Here is an 18,362-nt window from a genome sequence, read left to right on the forward strand (position 1 = left end):
AAGGAGCTGCAGACTCACCACTACTATTAGGTTACTTGAGCATATGTGTGTGTGTAATTTAAAAAAAATGAAATAATTATATATATATTATTCTTCATTTTGCTTTTTTATATTATTCTTTGACTTTTGTCCTTACAATATCCTGTAGACATACTTCCATACCAATTCATATATTGTCATCTCATTCTCTTTGAGGGAAGCACAGTATTCTATCACATAAAGGTATACTAATTTATTAACTTATTCTCTATAGAAGGTTATTTGGGTATTTTTTCCCTTTCAAGTTTTTGTTATTACAGACAATGCTACTGTTAATATACTTGTATATATTATGTTTTATTGATTCTCAGAGGCATATTTTTTTCACATTTTGATATCTATGAAATCCTACAATTGTTACACAGTCAGTCAGGTGGCTGCCAAGAACATAATTGTCATTGTCCATCTATGCATCATATTGGTCATAGTTGCTCATAGTGCTGTCACTTCTATTTAGTTATGCACATTAGTGGTGCCATTTATGTCTTGAGATCAATTGCCTACTAAAACTTTTTCCAAAAGCTACATTATGATTTGACATTGAGACACAATGTTATAATATGTAAAGCGCAATGGGAACAGAACAGCAAAGTATAAGATCAACTTTCAGCATCAGAATGGGTGTCAGTGGATGGCGAGAAAGTTCTGGAAAAAAAAAAAGAGCACATTTTGAAGAAATACTGTCTCACCAAACTCTGGATAGATAGCGCATAGGATGCTACTGTGTGGAAAAATATAGACACCGACAACTCTTCATTGAGAAGTGATTGAGAAGTATTTGTTATACTCTGACCATGAAGAAATTTTAGAAATGTCTCAATTAATTTTGCTTATGTTTTTGTCTTATAATATACAATTAAAATTTAATATCTATGTTGGTCTGTAAAAGCTTTTTCAACCAGTATAAACTAGTTCTATGAGATAAGAAAATAATTGTGGTGGCTGGGGGTGGTGGCTCACACCTGTAATTCCAGCACTTTGGGAGGCCAATGTGGGTGGATCACTTGAGGTCAGGAGTTCGAGACCAACCTGCCCAACATGGTGAAACCCTGTCTCTACTAAAAATACAATAATTAGCCAGGCGTGGTGGTGCATGCCTGTAGTCTCAGGTACTTGGGAGGCTGAGGCAGGAGAATCGCTTGAACTCAGGAGGCAGAGGTTGCAATGAGCTGAGATTGTGCCACTGCACTCCAGCCTGGGGGACAGAGAGAGACTACATCTCAAAAAAAAAAAAAAATTCTTTAAAATCTTCATGTAAGTTTTGGACATTTCTAGTTAGGTTTATTTCTAGGTATTTGAAGTTTGCTTGTGATATCCCATCTCATGAATACGGATCTTTTTATTTTTCTATTATATTCTGCTACTTGTTGTATTAGTTTTCTATTGCTGGTATGACAAGTTACTGCAAACTTACTGGCAGAAAATAACATGAGGGCTGGGTACAGTGGCTTACATTTGTAATCCAGCACTTTGGGAGGCTGAGGTGGGAGGATTGCTTGGCGGCTGAGGTGGGAGCCCAGGAGTTCAAGCCCACCCTGGGCAACATAGAGACCCTGTCTCTACAAAAAAATTAAATAAAAAATAAGCTGGATATGGTGGCATGTGCCCGTGGTCCCAGCTACTCGAGAGACTGAGGCAGGGGGATCACTTGAGCTCAGAAGGTCAAGGCTGCAGTGAGCCATGATCAGGTCACTGTACTCCAGCCTGGGTGACAGAACAAGACCCTGTCTCAAAAAAACAAAACAAAACAAAAACAAAAAGCAACATGAATTTAGTGTCTTATAGTTCTGGAGGTTGGAAGTGTGAAATCAGTTTCACTAGGCTGAAATCAAGGTGTCAGTAGGCCTGTGTTTTTTCAGGGGTGAAAAACACAGGGGAGAATCTATTTCCATGCCCTTTCCAGTTTCTAGCTCGTGCCTATACTCCTTGGCTTGTGGCTCCATCCTCCATATTTAAAGCTCATCAGTTTAACCTCCGCTTCCGTTCTTAAATCTTCTCTCTAACTCTTAAATTCCTGTTGCCCTCTTATAAGGATCTTTGTAATCACGTTGAGCCCATCTGGACAATTCAGGAGAATCTCACTGTCTTAGTCACCTCTGCAAAGTGTTTCTGCCATGTAAGGTAACATACAGGTTCCAGGGACTAGGATGTAGATATGCTGGTGGGGGGTGGGGGTCATTATTTAGCCTACCATACTTGTTCTCGAAGATAGATAGAAAATGATCAGTTTTTGCATGTTGCCTTTCTGTTATTTTCAAACAGTTTCATATTTGATTAGTTGAGTCTCTTAGATTTACTGGCAGTTGCATCATTTGTTCCTCTTTCTGGCATTTATAGCTCATTTTTTTCTTGCCTTTTTCTGCATTGTCTAGAATCTCTTGAATAAGGCTTAGTAATAGCTACAAGACCAGACATCCTTGTATTGTTCTTAACTTTACTAGAAATTGCTTAATTGCTTTACCACTGAGTGTGGTGGTTTCTTATAAACCCTATTAAACTAAGGCGTTTCTGTCAAATGAAGTCCTAGCTCACTAAGATTTCAAGTTAACAAAGTATATTAAATGTATTAACAGTTCTAATTATAAAAGTAACCACATGGTTTCTCTCTTTTAACCTATTAGTAGCTTTTCCAATAATGATCCTTTCTGTATTCTGGGAATAAATCTTTGGTCGTAGTGTATTGTTCTTTGAATGTACTACTGACTTCTTTGTGCTAATATTTTATTTTGGATTTTTGTATTTATATTAACAAGTGAATTTGGCACAGGATGTTTAGTGATTGGCTGTGCCATCCTTGTACAGGTTGGGCATTGTGGATTATTTAGTCATATTAAATGATTTGGGGAGCTTTCCATCTTTTTGTATAGTCTAGAACTGTTTAAATACTATTGGAGTTATTTGTATTTTGAAAGTTTCAGAAGTGTAACTTTGGACCACTACTACTAATCTCCAAACCTGTCTCTACCCAGCTGTGGGGTTGCATTACCTGGAATCATCTGTACTCCTCCTGTTCCTTACCACCTGTTCATCTTTGCCTCCTGTTCCCTACCTGCTCTGTGTTGCAACATTTGAGGTACAGCTTGTGACCCATATAGGTTTTCTTTGTGCCAAGCTGCCCAATCCATAGAGAAGAGTTGTGTCTACCAACTTGGCTTCATTTGTAGGAACGTGTCAGGCCAGGGGGTTACAAAATACAGCCTTACCTTTCATGAGACCTTCCTTTTTTTCCAGGTAATTTGGGAGTTGTCTTTATCACTTGTTAATCATCACAGTGTTCCTGTGGAACTTCTTAGCAAGTCTGCTCTATTATTTCCACTTTAGGAACAGAGATCATTATTGAAGGAAGTAACCTCTGATGTCAGGGTTTTGAATAAATAGTCTTTCTTGACTACTTGGATGGGTGTACCTCCACATTAAACTGTATCAGATCTGAACTGTCTTTTAGATTGATTACCATGAAACCGAGCAGAGGACAAGAAATACTTCTTTGCTCACAAGAGATGAGGAAGCCCAAACCAAGAGAATCCCACCACCTCCTATTCTTTTCCTCATGAAAAACCTGATTGCTTGAAAGCACTTTTTTCAGTTCCTCAAGGAGCAATTCTCTGCTGAAATGTTGCTCTTAGCTCAGAATTTCGAACCGACACTTACTTGTATAAATGAGGGTATACAAGGTCCAGGACAAACAGTTGCAATTTTAGCTTAGTAAGCCAAGGAAGCTTGCAGTAAATAGACTCAAATAATTTCTTTCCTTTTTCTTTTCTTTTTTTTTTTGAGACAGAGTCTCACTCTGTCACCCAGGCTGGAGTGCAGTGGCACAATCTCTGCTGACTGCAACCTCTGCCTCCCAGGTTCGAGTGATTCTCCTGCCTCAGCCTCCCAAGTAGCTGGGACTACAGGCGCACACCACCACACCCAGCTAATTGTTGTATTTTTGGTAGAGACGGGGTTTCACTATGTTGGCCAGGCTGGTCTCGAACTCCTGGCCTCAAGTGATCTGCCCGCCTCGGCCTCCCAAAGTGCTGGGGTTACAGATGTGGGCCACTGCGCCTGGCCCACTCAAATAATTCTTAAGAGGGGTCCTCCAATTAGGTATCTTTGGATCTGAAATCTTTCATCAAGACTGAGTTGACCTAAATATAAAAGTGGTATTTCTTTGAGACTGCTACCACTAATTTCTAATTTAAAATACTGTTGAACTCATGCCAACACTTATCCTTGGAAAAATGGCTCAATTAAAAGGTAGCATTTTTTCTATAGAGTGTAAATTGATTTCTCATTTCTTTTCCACTGCAGTAAAACAGACCATCAGTAACATTTCAGGATTTAATGAAACCTGCTTGAGATGGAGAAGCATCAAGACAGCTGATATGGAGGAGATGTATTTAGTAAGTGACTGAAAGTTCCTGTATTTATAGATGGTTGTCTTATGTGGGAGGCTTAAAAATACCCACAAACCTGAAAATCTACATCTATAACTATCATTATCAATAGACGATTTACTGTGGCAATTACATCAAGAAGCAAGAAGATGGCCACTTCTGTGTATTTAGAGACAGTGGCTGGACACAGTGGCTCAACTTGTAATCCCAGTACTTTGGGAGGCCGAGGTGGGCAGATCACTTGAGGCCAGGAGTTAAGACCAGCCTGGTCAACATGGTGAAACTCTGTCTCTACTAAAAATATAAAAATTAGCCGAGTGTAGTGGCGCATGGCTGTAATCCCAGCTATTCAGGAGGCTGAGGCAGGAGAATAGCTTGAACCCAAGAGGTGGAGGTTGCCGTTAGCCAAGATCACGCCACTGAACCCCAGCCTGGGTGACAGAGCAAAACTTTGTCTCAAAAAAAAAAAAAAAAAAAAAAAAGGGGAAGACTGGGATGAGCTTCTACTAGAAGAAATTAAGTAAGAACAAAAGGGTGTCTCTTGGTCAAAGTGTCAGGGTGGTTAAGGAAAGGGTAGGGTCATCAGAAGCGGGCAGGTAGAGGAGAAAAACCGTTCTCAGGTTCTAGCAGACCAGCTACGAGTATTCTAACTCAGGTCCTGCTTAGTTTGGATTCCTGATATTCTTTCTAGGAAAATGTTCTTGTCCTTGCTCCTGCAGTTTTGCCAATAGACTTTTCTCGTTGGGTATGTGCACTGTATGTGTGACGACAAGAAGGAGAAAGAGTCCCAAAGTATTGGGACCTCAGCCTTTTGTGTGTTTTTATTTAAAAATATATTTATTATACAAATAATATTTTAAGTACAATATTTATAGTACTGCAACTCTAATATTTGCTTACTGCTGCATTTCACCTTTTGAAGAAACATTAGAGTCCAAAGAGAGAGAGAGGAAGAAAGCTCATGAAAACGGGAAGGGGCTGGGCATGATGGCTTACGCCTGTGATCTCAGCACTTTGGGATTCGAGGTGGGCAGATCACTTGAGCTCAGGAGTTTGAGACCAGCCTGGGCAACATGGCGAAACCCTGTCTCTACAAAAAATAGAAAAATTAGCTGGATGTGGTGGCATGCATCTGTGGTCCCAGCTACTTGGGAGGCTGAGGAGGGAGGATCACTTGAGCCTGGGAGGTTGAGGCTGCAGTGAGCCGAGATCATGCCACTGCATTCCAGTGTGGGTGACAGAGTGAGGCTCCCATCTCAAAAAAAAAAAAAAAAAAAAAAAAGGAAAAGAGGAGGTTTCAAGGCATCTAAAGCCTTTCAGGCCAACCATTCAGCCAGCGAACTTTTTTATGTTTCAGTTCCACATTTGGGGCCAGAGATGGTATCAGAAGGAATTTGCCCAGGAAATGACCTTTAATATCAGTAGCAGCAGCCGAGATCCCGAGGTGTGCTTGGACCTGCGTCCGGGTACCAACTACAATGTCAGTCTCCGGGCTCTGTCTTCGGAACTTCCTGTGGTCATCTCCCTGACAACCCAGATAACAGGTAAATCTTGAATAACAGCATTTGGATTAACGAAGTTACCACAGAATTGTTCATAGGTCCTGATAAAGAGGAACACTGTTGCTTTTTATCATTATCTAATGAACTTTAACAGGGAGAGGAGGAAGGACACGGAACTGGAGAGGTGCCTTAAGGCGCTTATAACTGTGACTGTTACGTTTTATTCTTTTTTCTTTTTTTGAGGCAGGGTCTTGCTCTGTCGCCCAGGCTGGAGTGCAGAGGCACGATCATGGCTCACTGCACCCTTGACCTGGGCTTAAATGATCCTCCTGCCTTAGCCTCTTGAGTAGCTGGGACTATGGGTGTATAGGCCACCACGCCTGGCTAATTTCTGTATTTTTCATAGAGACAGGGTTTCGCTATGTTGCCTAGGCTGGTCTCGAACTCCTGGGCTCAAGCAATCCGCCTGCCTCCGCCTCCCAAAGTGCTGGGATTACAGGCGTAAGCCACTGTGCCCAGCCTGTTATGGTTTATTCTTAAAAAGATACCTGATAACCACAGGGGAGATCCACGGGGCCGGGGAGGGGGAAGATACCTGAAACAAAATGTCAGCATTGATGAAATGTGGGTAGTGTGTCCATGGTGTTGGTTATATGCCTTCTGGATATTTAAAGCATTTAAAATACTTCATACTTAAACAAAAGATGCTTGTGGCTGTTTCTTTCTCAGTAATATTTAGTTGGCATCCTGTTGCAAGTGCTTTAAGAGTAGATTACTAGCCAGGCGCAGTGGCTCACACCTGTAATCCCAGCATTTTGGGAAGCTGAGGAGGGTGGATCACGTGAAGTCAGGAGTTCAAGACCAGTCTGGCTGACATGGTAAAACCCCGTCTCTACTAAAAATACAAAAATTAGCTGGGCGTAGTGTCGGGTGCCTGTAATCCCAGCTACTTGGGAGGCTGAGGCAGGAGAATTGCTTGAACCGAGGAGGTGGAGGTTGTGGTGAGCCGAGATCGCACTCCAGCCTAGACAACAAGAGCAAAAATTCTATCTCAAAAAAAAAAAAGTAGATTACTATCAGGGGACAATGATTGCAGTCCTCCTGCTATAGGGCCCCAGTAAATTCACTTTCCACTCATTTTCTCCTCCCTCTTCACATCTGTGACCCCCACTTCACACATGCCCTGAGCAAATACTAAGTGTATTAGCTTCTTGATTCTTATTTCACTGAGAAATTAGAAGTAGTCAGGTGAGGACTTCCCACCCTCAGCCCTGCCGTTCCTCCCTGCATCCTGTTCTGCCTCCCTTCCTGTCCCTGCTCGTGTGTAAGGCTGCCATCCCCTCAACTTGTGCATTAGATCCCATTCCTTCTTCCCTGATCAGCACTTCCCCTCAATACAGAATTATCCCCAGCATTGCCTAGCATGTTGCAACATCTCCCTTATTAATGAAAAGAAAGAAAAAATGAACAGACCTTCTTTGAGCCCATATTTGTCTTCAGCTACTTTGCCTTCTCTCCGCCCCTTTCTATGAAAACTCCTTGAAAGAAATGGCTGTTCTGTAGGCTCCACAGTCCTACCTCCTGTTCTCGCTTTCACTCATCCCATGTGGGAAACATATGTCTTCACTGCTTTACTGAAAAGCTCTTCGTTTGATCTCCATCTTGCCAAATCCAATAGCCAGTTTTGTTCTTATCTGATTTCCTCAATAGTGTTGATACTCTGTCCCTCTTGAAACCCCCTCTCCCTTGGTTTTGGTTCCTTCTGCCTTGCTGTCCCCTCTCAGTCTTCTTTGCTAGCTCCATCTACTTTTATGACCCCTCTTCAGCCTCCTTTTCTTCATTATCTACCCTTTCTGCTTAGGTGATCTCAACCAGTCTTATGGCTGTAAATATTACCTATATGCAGAGGATTTCCAAAGATCAACTTCTAGTCCCAGCCTCTCCTTTGAGCACCAGACTCATATATCCACCCAACTTCTACACATGTCCTATTGAACATCTAATAGGCAAATCAGACAGAACTTGTGATTTCTCACCTCTGCCCTCGCCCTCAAATCTATTTCCACCCAGGCTTCTCTGTTTCTATCTGTTACTCTCTGTCTGTTATTGGCATTTCTGTTCACCCAATTGTTCAGGCCAAAAACAAGTCCTAATTGGTTCTATCCCATCCCCAAATTTCTAATCTGTCAACAAGCCCTGTTGGCTTGCTGTCTGGAATATGTTCTGAATTCCACCACTTCTCCCCATCTGTGCCTTTTCCACAACTACCCTAATCCACGACAGCAACCTCTTGCTTGGACTCCTGCTGTAGTTTTCAAACTGGTTTTCTCTTGCCTATATACCTCCCACCCTGGACCTTAGTCTTAGTCTTCACCATAACTTTCAAAAGATCACTCAGTACTCAGAGTGATCTTTTAAAAATGCATTTGAAAACATGTCAGCACCAGCTCAAAACTCTCCAGTGAGTTTCCATTTAAGTTAGAATGGAATCCAAGTTCCTCACCATAGGACATGTCATCTGGCCCCTGCCTACTTCTAATTCATCTCCCCCTGGTCTCCTCCTTTCCCATTAAGCATCAGCTGTCTCCTTGGCCTTCTTGCAGTTCCTTAAATGGGTCAAAGTTTTTCCAGCCTCCAGACTTTTCCATCTGCAGTTCACACTTCCTGGGACACTGTCAACATATGGCTTCTCCATAGTTGTTCAGGTGCCTGCTCAACTGCCATCACCAGGCTCCACGCTATTACTCTGTATCTACTTACCCTGCTTCAATTTCTTCATAGAGCTTCATATTAATAAAAAAATATTAATTATTAGTTTTTAGAGATAGGGTCTCACTCTGTCACCCAGGCTGGAGTGCAGTGGTGCTATCATAACTCACTGCAGCCTTGAACCCCTGGGCTGTAGCAATCCTTCTGCCTCAGCCTCCTGAGTAGCCGGGACTACAGGCGCACACCACCATGCCTGGCTAATTACAAAAGGGTTTTTTTTGTTTTTATTTTTTGTAGAGATGAGGGGCTCCCTATGTTGCCTAGGCTGGTCTTGAACTTCTGGCCTCAAGTGATCCTCCCACCTCGCTTCCCAAAGTGCTGAGATTATAGGCATGAGTCTCTGTGCCCAGCCTAGAGCTTGTTTTCTAAAAACTTATTTCTTTTTATTTTCTTTCTCTCTCACTAAAATAGGAGCTTCCTGAAGACAGTGATTTTTGCCTGTACGTTTTACATTAAACCCTCAGTGGGTAAGAATGGTACTGATAGATAGCATAACAGCCCCAAATTTTAAAATAACAGCCAGTGGGTCGTATTGGTATTGAGGAGATGTCTGGTTAGGCAATAAATTCTGGCTACCAAAAAGAATTCCCCACATTTTGGGCTGGAGAGACAAGTGGTGTTCAGTTTGGGCATTTCTTTCTGTGGTGACTTATGAATAGCGACTCCGGATCCATTTCCTACTCTGTGGTCTTTATCATATTTGGATGCTGTGCTTTTCTGGTTTGAAGGACCGTTGCATATTTTTTTGAGTAAAGGGGAGGGGGTTTCGTCTTGATGAGACACTTACTCCTACCTTGTTTTGTAGGCTGAATAGAGCTTTAGCGGCTCAAGTTCCCACTCTCTGTGCTCATGGCCACCAGGGGACATTGTTGAGCTGTTTAATGTTCATTGAGCTGACTATTTTCCAACTCTACCCACTTTAAAGGATTTGTAATTTTAAAGAAGCATAAAAAAATCAAGTTGCTTAGATGTTGTGAAAGAGTTTAAAAAAAAAACAAAAAACCCAACCCCTTTCTTTTATAAAAGGAGGAAAAAAGAAAAGCTTATGTGTTGATACACAGAGATACTCGTGGTTGCCTAAGATGTGTGTGGCCTTATTTTGGTAAAATCATGAACTTTTGAATCTTGGCAGATGTGTTAGGCTAAGGATTTGGGTCTGGACAATGTAGCTGCTCGTTTCCCAGAAGGAAAGAGAGTGGAATTTCCCTTCTGAGTGTCTTACATTAAATCTTACTGATGAGAACAGGATGAAAACAAGTGCTTTAAATACATCGCTGACCTCAGAGGACAGTGAAGGTTCTAGGAATGTTGAGGGACAGAGGCAAGTGTTTCGGTGAATGCAGGAAAGCAGGGGCTGGCGAGGGGGTGGTTGAGATGGAGCTGTGGCCTCACGGTGTTTCTGACTCTTGGCTGATAGGCTGCAGACGGCACAGTGAACTGAATTCTTCAGGATAGCCCCATGGCAGGCATCCCCTTTAGGACAGGGCGAGGAACAAACTTTCATCCTTGATGCAGGCCCCAAAGAGTCAGAAGAGCATCCACATGTTGAGTATGCTATTTTGTTTTTCTTTTTTTTTGTTTTGAGACAGAATTTCGCTCTGTCACCCAGGCTGGAGTGCAGTGGTGTGATCTCAGCTCACTGCAACCTCCACCTCCTGAGTTCAAGCGATTCTTATGTCTCAGCCTCCCAAGTAGCTGGGATTACAGGTGTGTGCCACCATGCTCGGCTAATTTTGTATGTTTAGTAGAGATGGGGTTTCACCATGTTGGCCAGGCTGATCTTGAACTCCTGGCCTTAAGTGATCCGCCCACCTTGGCTTCTCAAAGTGCTGGGATCACAGATGTGAGCCACTGCACTGGCCTCCTTCCCTTCCTTTCCCTTTCCCTTTCTTTTTTTGAGACAGAGTCTTGCTCTGTTGCCCGGGCTGGAGTCTTGCTCTGTTGCCCAGGCTCTGTTGCCCAGGGTTGCTCTGTTGCTTACGCAGTGGTATGATCTTGGCTCACTGCAACCTCTGTCTCCCAGGTTCAAGCGATTCTCATGCCCCAACCTCCCAAGTAGTGGGGATTACAGGCACACACCACCAGGCCCGTCTAATTTTAAAAATATATTTTTAGTAGAGATGAGGTTTTGCCATGTTGTCCAGGCTGGTCTCAAACTCCTAACCTCAAGTGATCTGCCTGCCTTAGCCTCTCAAAGTGCTGGGGTTACAGGCATGAGCCACTGCCCAGCTGAGTATGCTATTTTCTTGCTAAGTGTAAAAGCTTGTAGCAACATTTTCTTATAGAGAGAGAGAAAGAGGAAACCAGAGAGGGAAGAGAGAGGAGGATGGGGTGGGTGGGGGTGGGGTGGGGAAGAGAGAGAGAGAGAGTGAGCGTGAGAAAGCCGATACATACGTAAATGTGGAGATAAACCAGACCACTTGTCTTACACAACATGGTGATCGTTTGAGATGGAATGTTTATTATGGAACCAAGCATGCTGGAGGAGCAAAGGGAAGAAAAGATGAAAAGGAAATTATTTATTCCCATGTCTTCAGTACCAAGGCTGGCAACTTCTTTGAGAAATTTCCCATCCCTCATTGTATTCATAACAAGAAAAAGGAAAGTACTTTTTCAGATGGTTAGGAAAACAATAGAAAACACAGGTGTGTCCCAGGCATGTATCAGATTGTCACTTTATCAGAGAGGTCCAGCCAGGACTGCCTTGATCCTCCCTGCCCCTGCCTCTGACACTGCCCTCCACGATGGGATGTCCTCAGGGAAGACTGTGCAGGACCAGGTCTCTTGGTTTCTTTTACCCAGGCTTCTCTTTCATGGTTGGTTACCCATAAACCATCCAAGGATGCTGTACCCCTGTGTCCTCAGTGAGAAACCCATCTCCCCTGGCTGGTTCCAGGGTACCACACTTATCCCTGGGGGGCTCCCTGGCTCCCAGGGGGCTGAAGTTGCACCACAGGTCCGCAGAGGGACTGGCCTTCATGCCAGCTGTTTTCGTTTCCAAGTATTCCATGGACACAGGCTCTTTTGATATCTGGAGCCCTAACATTAGGTCACGCTAGGAGAGGCACGTTTGCCCTTCCATGCTTCCACAGACCACCTATTTCTCTCATTCCCAGAAATCTCCCAACTGCTTTCTAGCTTCAGAACAAACCCCAAGCCCCCAAGTAAATGGCTGTGTGGGGATGGGTGTCTCCCAGGCCCTCTTGCTACCAGCATCTGAATCTCGGCCAACGTTATCTTTTATAAAACGTGCATGAGAAGGTTTTCTTAGATCAGAAACCTGGAAACCAGGGTTTCTGCGTGTGTTGGGAGTGGGGGAAGGGCATGCTGAGCTGTAACAATTTAATTTAGCAAATACTTATTTATTTACTTGTATTTGTTAAAAATGAGATGGGTTGGCCAGGCATGGTGGCTCATGCCTGTAATCCCATCCCAGCACTTTTAGAAGCTGAGGTGGTGAGTTCAAGACCAGCCTGGCCAACATGGTGAAACCCAGTCTCTACTAAAAATACAAAAATTAGCTGAGTGTGGTGTGGGTGCTTGTAATCCCACCTACCTGGGCGGCTGAGGCAGGAGAATCTCCTGAACCCGGGAGGCAGAGGTTACAGTGAGCCGAGATTGTGCCACTGCAGTCCAGCCTAGACAACAGAGCGAGACTCCGTCTCAAAAAAAAAAAGAAAGAAAGAAAGAAATAATAATTTAAAAAAAAAATAAATAAATAAAAAGAGATGTCTTGAGAAGCCACTAGCAAATATTTTTTGATTGGTTATGTACAAAGACCTGTGCTGCCTACTGAGGATGTGCACATGAAAAGAAATTGGTTTCTTATCCTTGGGAGGTCAAGTCTCATAACTTTATTGATGGAGAAGATATATCTAGCTGATGACTTGTGGTGGAAGCTACTATCTTTTTGTGTTGCCTTCAATTTTAATTTACCATGCCTTGGATGGGATGATATCTCTGGAGAGGTGCCTGAGGATTAGAAAAGAACCATCATGTTGTGTTTATTTTTCTACCTACTTTTTATTATAGAAAATTCAGAAAAGTAGCATTGTACTGGGTTTTTGGGCAGTGGAGTTGTGTTTGAATTCAATTGTTTGTGTTTACTTGGAGTTTGTAGTACAAAGTTGGAGACGTTGCTTAGTTTTGATGCAGATAAAATTTTCTTCCATTTTTGGTTCTTTTTGTTCATTTTGATGGGTTTTACATAGAGACATTCTAACACATTTGTACTTATACTACCCTTTTTCTTTGGTTGATTTAATAGTTTACCTTCATTAGTGATATTAATCTTTTGATAAATATTACAAATTCCTACTCTAAGGCTATTTACTCTTTTGTTTTCTTTTCAATTTTTTTTGAGACTGAGTTTCATTATGTTGCCCCGGCTGGAGTGCTGTGGCACAATCATAGCTTACTGCAGCCTCAAACTCCTGGGCTCAAGCAGTCCTCCTGCCTCAGCCTCCCAAGTAGCTGAGACTACAGGTGCATGTCACCACACCCTGCTAATTTTTTCTTTTTGTAAAGACGAGGTCTTACTATGTTGCCCAGGCTGGTCTCAAACTCCTGGGCCCAAGCAATCATTTTTGCCTAGGCCTCCCAAAAAGCCAGGATTATAGGTGGGAGCCACTGCACCTGACCTGCTTTTTTGCACTTAAAATTTAGGTTCAGGCTGGGCACAGTGGCACATTCCTATAATTCCAGCGCTCTAGGAGGCTGAGGAGAGAGGACTGCTTGAGTCCAGGAGTTCAAAGCTGCAGTGAACTATGATCATGCCAATGCACCCCAGGCTGGGCGACACAGTGAGACCACTTTTCTACAACAAACAAACAAAACCAAAACAAAACCACTTAGGTTCATTTGGAATTTATTTTGATGTCTGATATGAGGCTAAATTTACATGATAATTTTTCTCCCCAGCTGTAAGCCAGTTCCCTATCACCTTTGGAAATACTGACTGTCCACGCCAACTGGTGCATTTCTTTGCTCTTTCTAGACTGTCTGGCTTTTTTTTCACTGTTTGTCTGTCCTGCGCGTGTACTTTACTATTTCAATTGTTGTAATTTTATGATACATTTAATATTTTTTTTTTGCAGAGCAAATTCTCCGTCATTACTTTTCCCCACATTTCCCCCCGTGTGGGAATTTCTTTTGCCATTTGCTTCTAGCAGAGGATGGATATTCGGGACATCCGAGAATGTTAATGAAGGTCTCTGTTCTGGTTCCTCTCCCATCTCACACACCCAGGGTGAAAGAGCTATAGTTTCCAGCACAGGCAGGACCCATTTCTTGCCTTGGGTCTAATTCAGTTTAAATCAGTAACGAGGCTGATGGAAAGGAGAGCAGGTCTACCCAGGACATCAGTTTGGGAGACAAGGAAGAGCACCTTGGAAAAATCAGCTGGAAGTCAAGTTTGTTCCACCTTGAAATGTGGCTGAGAACCAGCCTGACGAGGCTTGGGCTTGTACATTGGAGAGGAAAAGTAGACTGTTTAAAATATAAGGCAGCGGCTGGGTGTGGTGGCTCATGCCTGTAATGCCAGCGCTTTGGGAGGCCGAGGCAGGTGGAATCACCTGAGGTCAGGAGTTTGGGACCAGCCTGGCCAACATGGAGAAACTCCTTCTCTACTAAAAATACAAAAATCAGCTGGGTGTGGTGGTGCATGCCTGTAATCCCAGCTACTTGGGAGGCTGTGGCAGGAGAACTGCCTGAGCCCGGGAGGCGCAGGCTGCAGTGAGCTGAGATCGCACCATTGCACTCCAGCCTGGGCGACAAGAGTGAAACTCCATCTCAAAAAGCAAAAACAAAAACAAAAACAAAATAAAATAAAATATAAGGCAGGGAGGCCTTAGGCAAACAGAGCAGAAAATGGTCTCAAAGTCACATGTTGATTGAACCAGATGACTGTGGTGCCTTGAAAGCTGTGACCCTAGATTGGGAAAGAGTGACGTCACCTGGACCAAGCAGGGGGATGGCCTTCCTGCATTGCCTCTTCTGAGCTCAGTGAGCACTCTGTTCTGCTGCTCCTGGGTGGTTTTAAAATGTTAGCCACGAGATTAGAGGAACTAGAATTATTACTCTCGGACAAGAACAAAGAGGAGTAACTTAAAAGAGCTGATGGGGGCGGGGTGGGGGCGGGGTGGGGCGGAGTTCTCACACAGAAAAGAGTGACCAGTTAATCTCCACCTTGGCTGAGAAGAGGAAATACGTAATTAAAAAAGTTAATTTTACTGTGACAACAAAACGGCACAAGTGAAAGGGCATTTCAGTGATAGCAAAGGGCCTGAGGGCAGTTAGATCTCAAAGGGGAAGGGGTACGTTCCCGGGGAACATGTGGGGGCTTTTCCTGTCTCCTCCATCACTGCCACAGGAATCCAGCTGTTGTCTTCTCAGCTGTATCCTAAGGAATCTCTCTCTGGACTGCTCTTGAAAATAGCATAGACCTTCATGTCAACAAATGAGTGATGTGAGGCCTAGATTCTAAGCAGAGGCTTTTCCAGGTGACCTCCTGGGGCGCCTGGCAATCCCACAGGTTTAGGAAAAACGTGATCTATATTGCAGTGTCTAAGAGACTCTGGGAGGAATTCTAGACCTAACACTGTTTCATAAAGGCCACAAAGTTCTCTTACTCTTTCACCTGGTCTTAAAGCCTGGGTTTCTCGGTGGTCCGCCCTTGGCCCCCATCTCTCCTCAGATACTTTGATACTGTCTCCCTGGTGGCCACGTTCACTCCTCCCTGTGAGCTGCCTCTGTATCTCCACCACGGGGTTTGCTCCTAGGCTCCAGATCTATGTTTCTGACTGCCTGCTGGAGGATTCCTTATACACTTCAACCTGAACAGATCTAGAAGTGAGCTGCTTCTCGTCTTCCCCCAGACTTGGTAAATGACGTCGCCGCTGACTTGGTTGCCAAATTCCTGCCATCTCTGCCCTGAGCAAGGCTTCCATTTGTTCCCTCTTCTCCATTCTCAGTGCTCTCACTTGCAGCAGACCTCAAGCACTTCTGACCTGGATTATTGGACAACCTGGGGTTTTGCCCTTTTTCTATTCATCCTTCGATCGGCTCTCTAAGTTGTATTTTTAAAGTGCAGAACTGCTAAAAATTTTTTTTTTTTTTTTTTTTTGAGACAGGGTCTAGCTGTTGCCCAGGCTGGAGTGCAGCGGTGCAATCTTGGCTCACTGCAACCTCTGCCTCCCGGGCTCAAGCAATCCTCCCACCTTGGCCTCCTGAGTAGCTGGGATCACAGGTACACACCACTGTGCCTGGCTAATTTAAAAAAAATTTTTGTAGAGACAAGGTTTCACCATGTTGCCCAAGCTGGTCTTGAACTCTTGGCTTCAAACAACCTGCCTGCCTCAACCTCCCAGAGTGCTGGGATTACAGGCATGAGCCAGTGCACCCAGCCTGCTAAAAATCTTTAAACGGCTTCTTATTACTTCCGGAACCTCAGATCTCTCGGATCTGACCCACACCTACCCCTCTAACTTGACCACCTACTTCTACTCTGCCAGACCTCAACCTTTCAGCCAGGAACTCCATGTAGTTCTATCCCTCCCTGCCACCACCTCATGCCTCTGCAGATGTCTATTTCCGTGTTTGACAGGCTCAGCTCCCTGCCTTCAGTTAGATGTTCCTCCTCGCATCCACAGCGCTCTGTGTATAACTCCATCACAGCACTGGGCACTACCTTTACAAAACTGTCTCCAGATTACACTCCAGGTTCCCAGAAAGCATGTCTTCTGTGCTTGTCTCCCCCAGCCTAGCACAGAGCCTGGGGCAGAGGTGGCTAATGGGTGTTTGTTCAATGCAGATATATGAATGATACATATAGTAGTGCTTTAACAACTGTAAAGGTCCAGGCAGGTCTAAGTTTTTATTTATTATAATTTGAGATTGAGGGTTTCTACCCCAAAGCTATTTTCTAATCTGGTAAATACAGTCTTGAGAATCTATTTTGGCCTTAGAGTCCTTCAGTTCACAGTGGCAGGGTTTAGGGCTAGGGTGGGGGGATTGTGGGGGAGGCATTCATACATATATTTTTAACAGCTCTTTCTCTTTCCTTCCGTCATGCCCTTCCTCCCTTGCCCTACTGAGCTGATGCAGTGATAGACTTTGAAGGAGGGGTGGTTTAGTCCAGGGTCTAAAGAGGGTTCTTAAGGCAGTTCTTCCTGCTGTCCTCACTGTCTCCACGACCCAAGGGGTTTAGGATGTGCCTGGAATCACAGCAATTCTTCTTACACAAATGCATAAGGACCACTTCCCTGCCATGTCCACTTGGCCTAGCACCAGAGTTCCTGCCAGTACACAGCTGAGGGTTCTGCCCTCCCACAGAATACCAAGGCGCTGGATGCATTCTATAGTCAGGGCTCTTTTGGTTGCAAGTGACAGAAACCCAACTCCAACCAGCTTAAGCATGTGGAATCTGTGGGATCACAGAACTGGGAAGGCCCAGGATGGATCTCACTTGGAGACCGCAAGCTTCAGCCACACGTGGTGTCACCACAGCCCCGTTGCTCTTCCAGCCATGAGGCCCTCTTTCTGCCAAACTCTTCCAGTCAGACCTGGGAGGATGGACATTTTGCTGTTGGCCTACCTGGTAGTTACAGCTACAATCTAAGAAGAATAATAAAACCCTCCAGTCTTTTAGGCCTGGCGTGGTGGCTCATGCCTGTAATCGCAGCACTTTGGGAGGCAGTGGTGGGCAGATCACCTGAGGTGAGGAGTCTTGAGACCAGCCTGGCCAACGTGGTGAAACCCCGTCTCTACTAAAAATACAAAAATTAGCTGGATGTGGTGGTGCATGCCTGTAGTCCCAGCTACTCGGGAGGCTGAGTTAGAAGAATTGCTTGAACCCGGGAGGCAGAGATTGCAGTGAGCCAAGATCATGCCACTGTACTCCAGCCTGGGTGACAGAGTGAGACTCCATCTCAAAAAAACAAATAAACAACAAGAAATAAAACCTCCAATCTCCTAAACAGATTGCTCTTTTTGAGTCATCTTCTGACTGGGGAATGGCAATCCATGATCACTGGGCCCTGGGCCAGTGGGGATTTGGAGTACTGGGAATGCTGGCCCCATAAGAACCATATGGGAAGGAGAAGGGCCACTCTCCACAGAAAAAGGGATGCTGAGCACATACATATAAAGTATGTAGTATATGAAAAGACAACATGTACGGACTCGGAGAATCTCAGGCACAAGGTGTCCCATCTTTGGGAGTTTCGTGATTACAGGGTTGCAGCTTTCTGTGGTCTCTTCCAGGTTTGTTTTCTTTTAAGCCCCTGTTCATTCAGCAGAGTGCCTCTCCAGCCCTGACTTAGGAACACTACCTCTTTCTCCTGGCTTCTGTTGCCACCCTCTGTCCTGTAAGGAACCCTCTTTCTATATTACAAGTCACAGTCCCCTGGATGACATTTCCTGTGTGCTCAAGCTGGGAAGGAGCTAAACCTGTCCCTGTGGCCTCCCTCCTGGGGTCATTTCTGAGTTTTTTCTTTTCTATTCATCCCTTCCCTTTGAACTTGCTAATTAAGAGATCCTTGGTGTATGACACCCCAGGACCCCCAAGCTCTGTTCCTTACGGTCTCAGGCACAGAGGTCTCTCATTCCTCAGGGATTTGTAATTCCAGGTTTCTACTTCTAGGTCATGGTTTAATCTCAGGCAAAGTGAACA

At 44.2% G+C, this 18,362-nt stretch overlaps 1 protein-coding gene across 13 annotated transcripts in view; it reads left to right on the forward strand.

Annotated features, from left to right (window-relative positions):
- The window catches only part of SUSD1 (sushi domain containing 1), a 180,932-nt gene that overhangs the window by 134,223 nt on the left and 28,347 nt on the right, over nucleotides 1-18,362 (forward strand). For all 13 annotated transcript variants that reach the window (XM_055271447.2, XM_055271452.2, XM_063636090.1 and 10 more), the window contains 2 exons: nucleotides 4,336-4,427; nucleotides 5,779-5,965. In XM_055271447.2, coding sequence (XP_055127422.2) covers nucleotides 4,336-4,427; nucleotides 5,779-5,965 — 279 coding nt within the window. The remainder of the gene's footprint in view (nucleotides 1-4,335; nucleotides 4,428-5,778; nucleotides 5,966-18,362) is intronic.

Source organism: Symphalangus syndactylus, chromosome 3, assembly GCF_028878055.3.
Source record: "Symphalangus syndactylus isolate Jambi chromosome 3, NHGRI_mSymSyn1-v2.1_pri, whole genome shotgun sequence".
Taxonomy (NCBI): Eukaryota; Metazoa; Chordata; class Mammalia; order Primates; family Hylobatidae; genus Symphalangus; species Symphalangus syndactylus.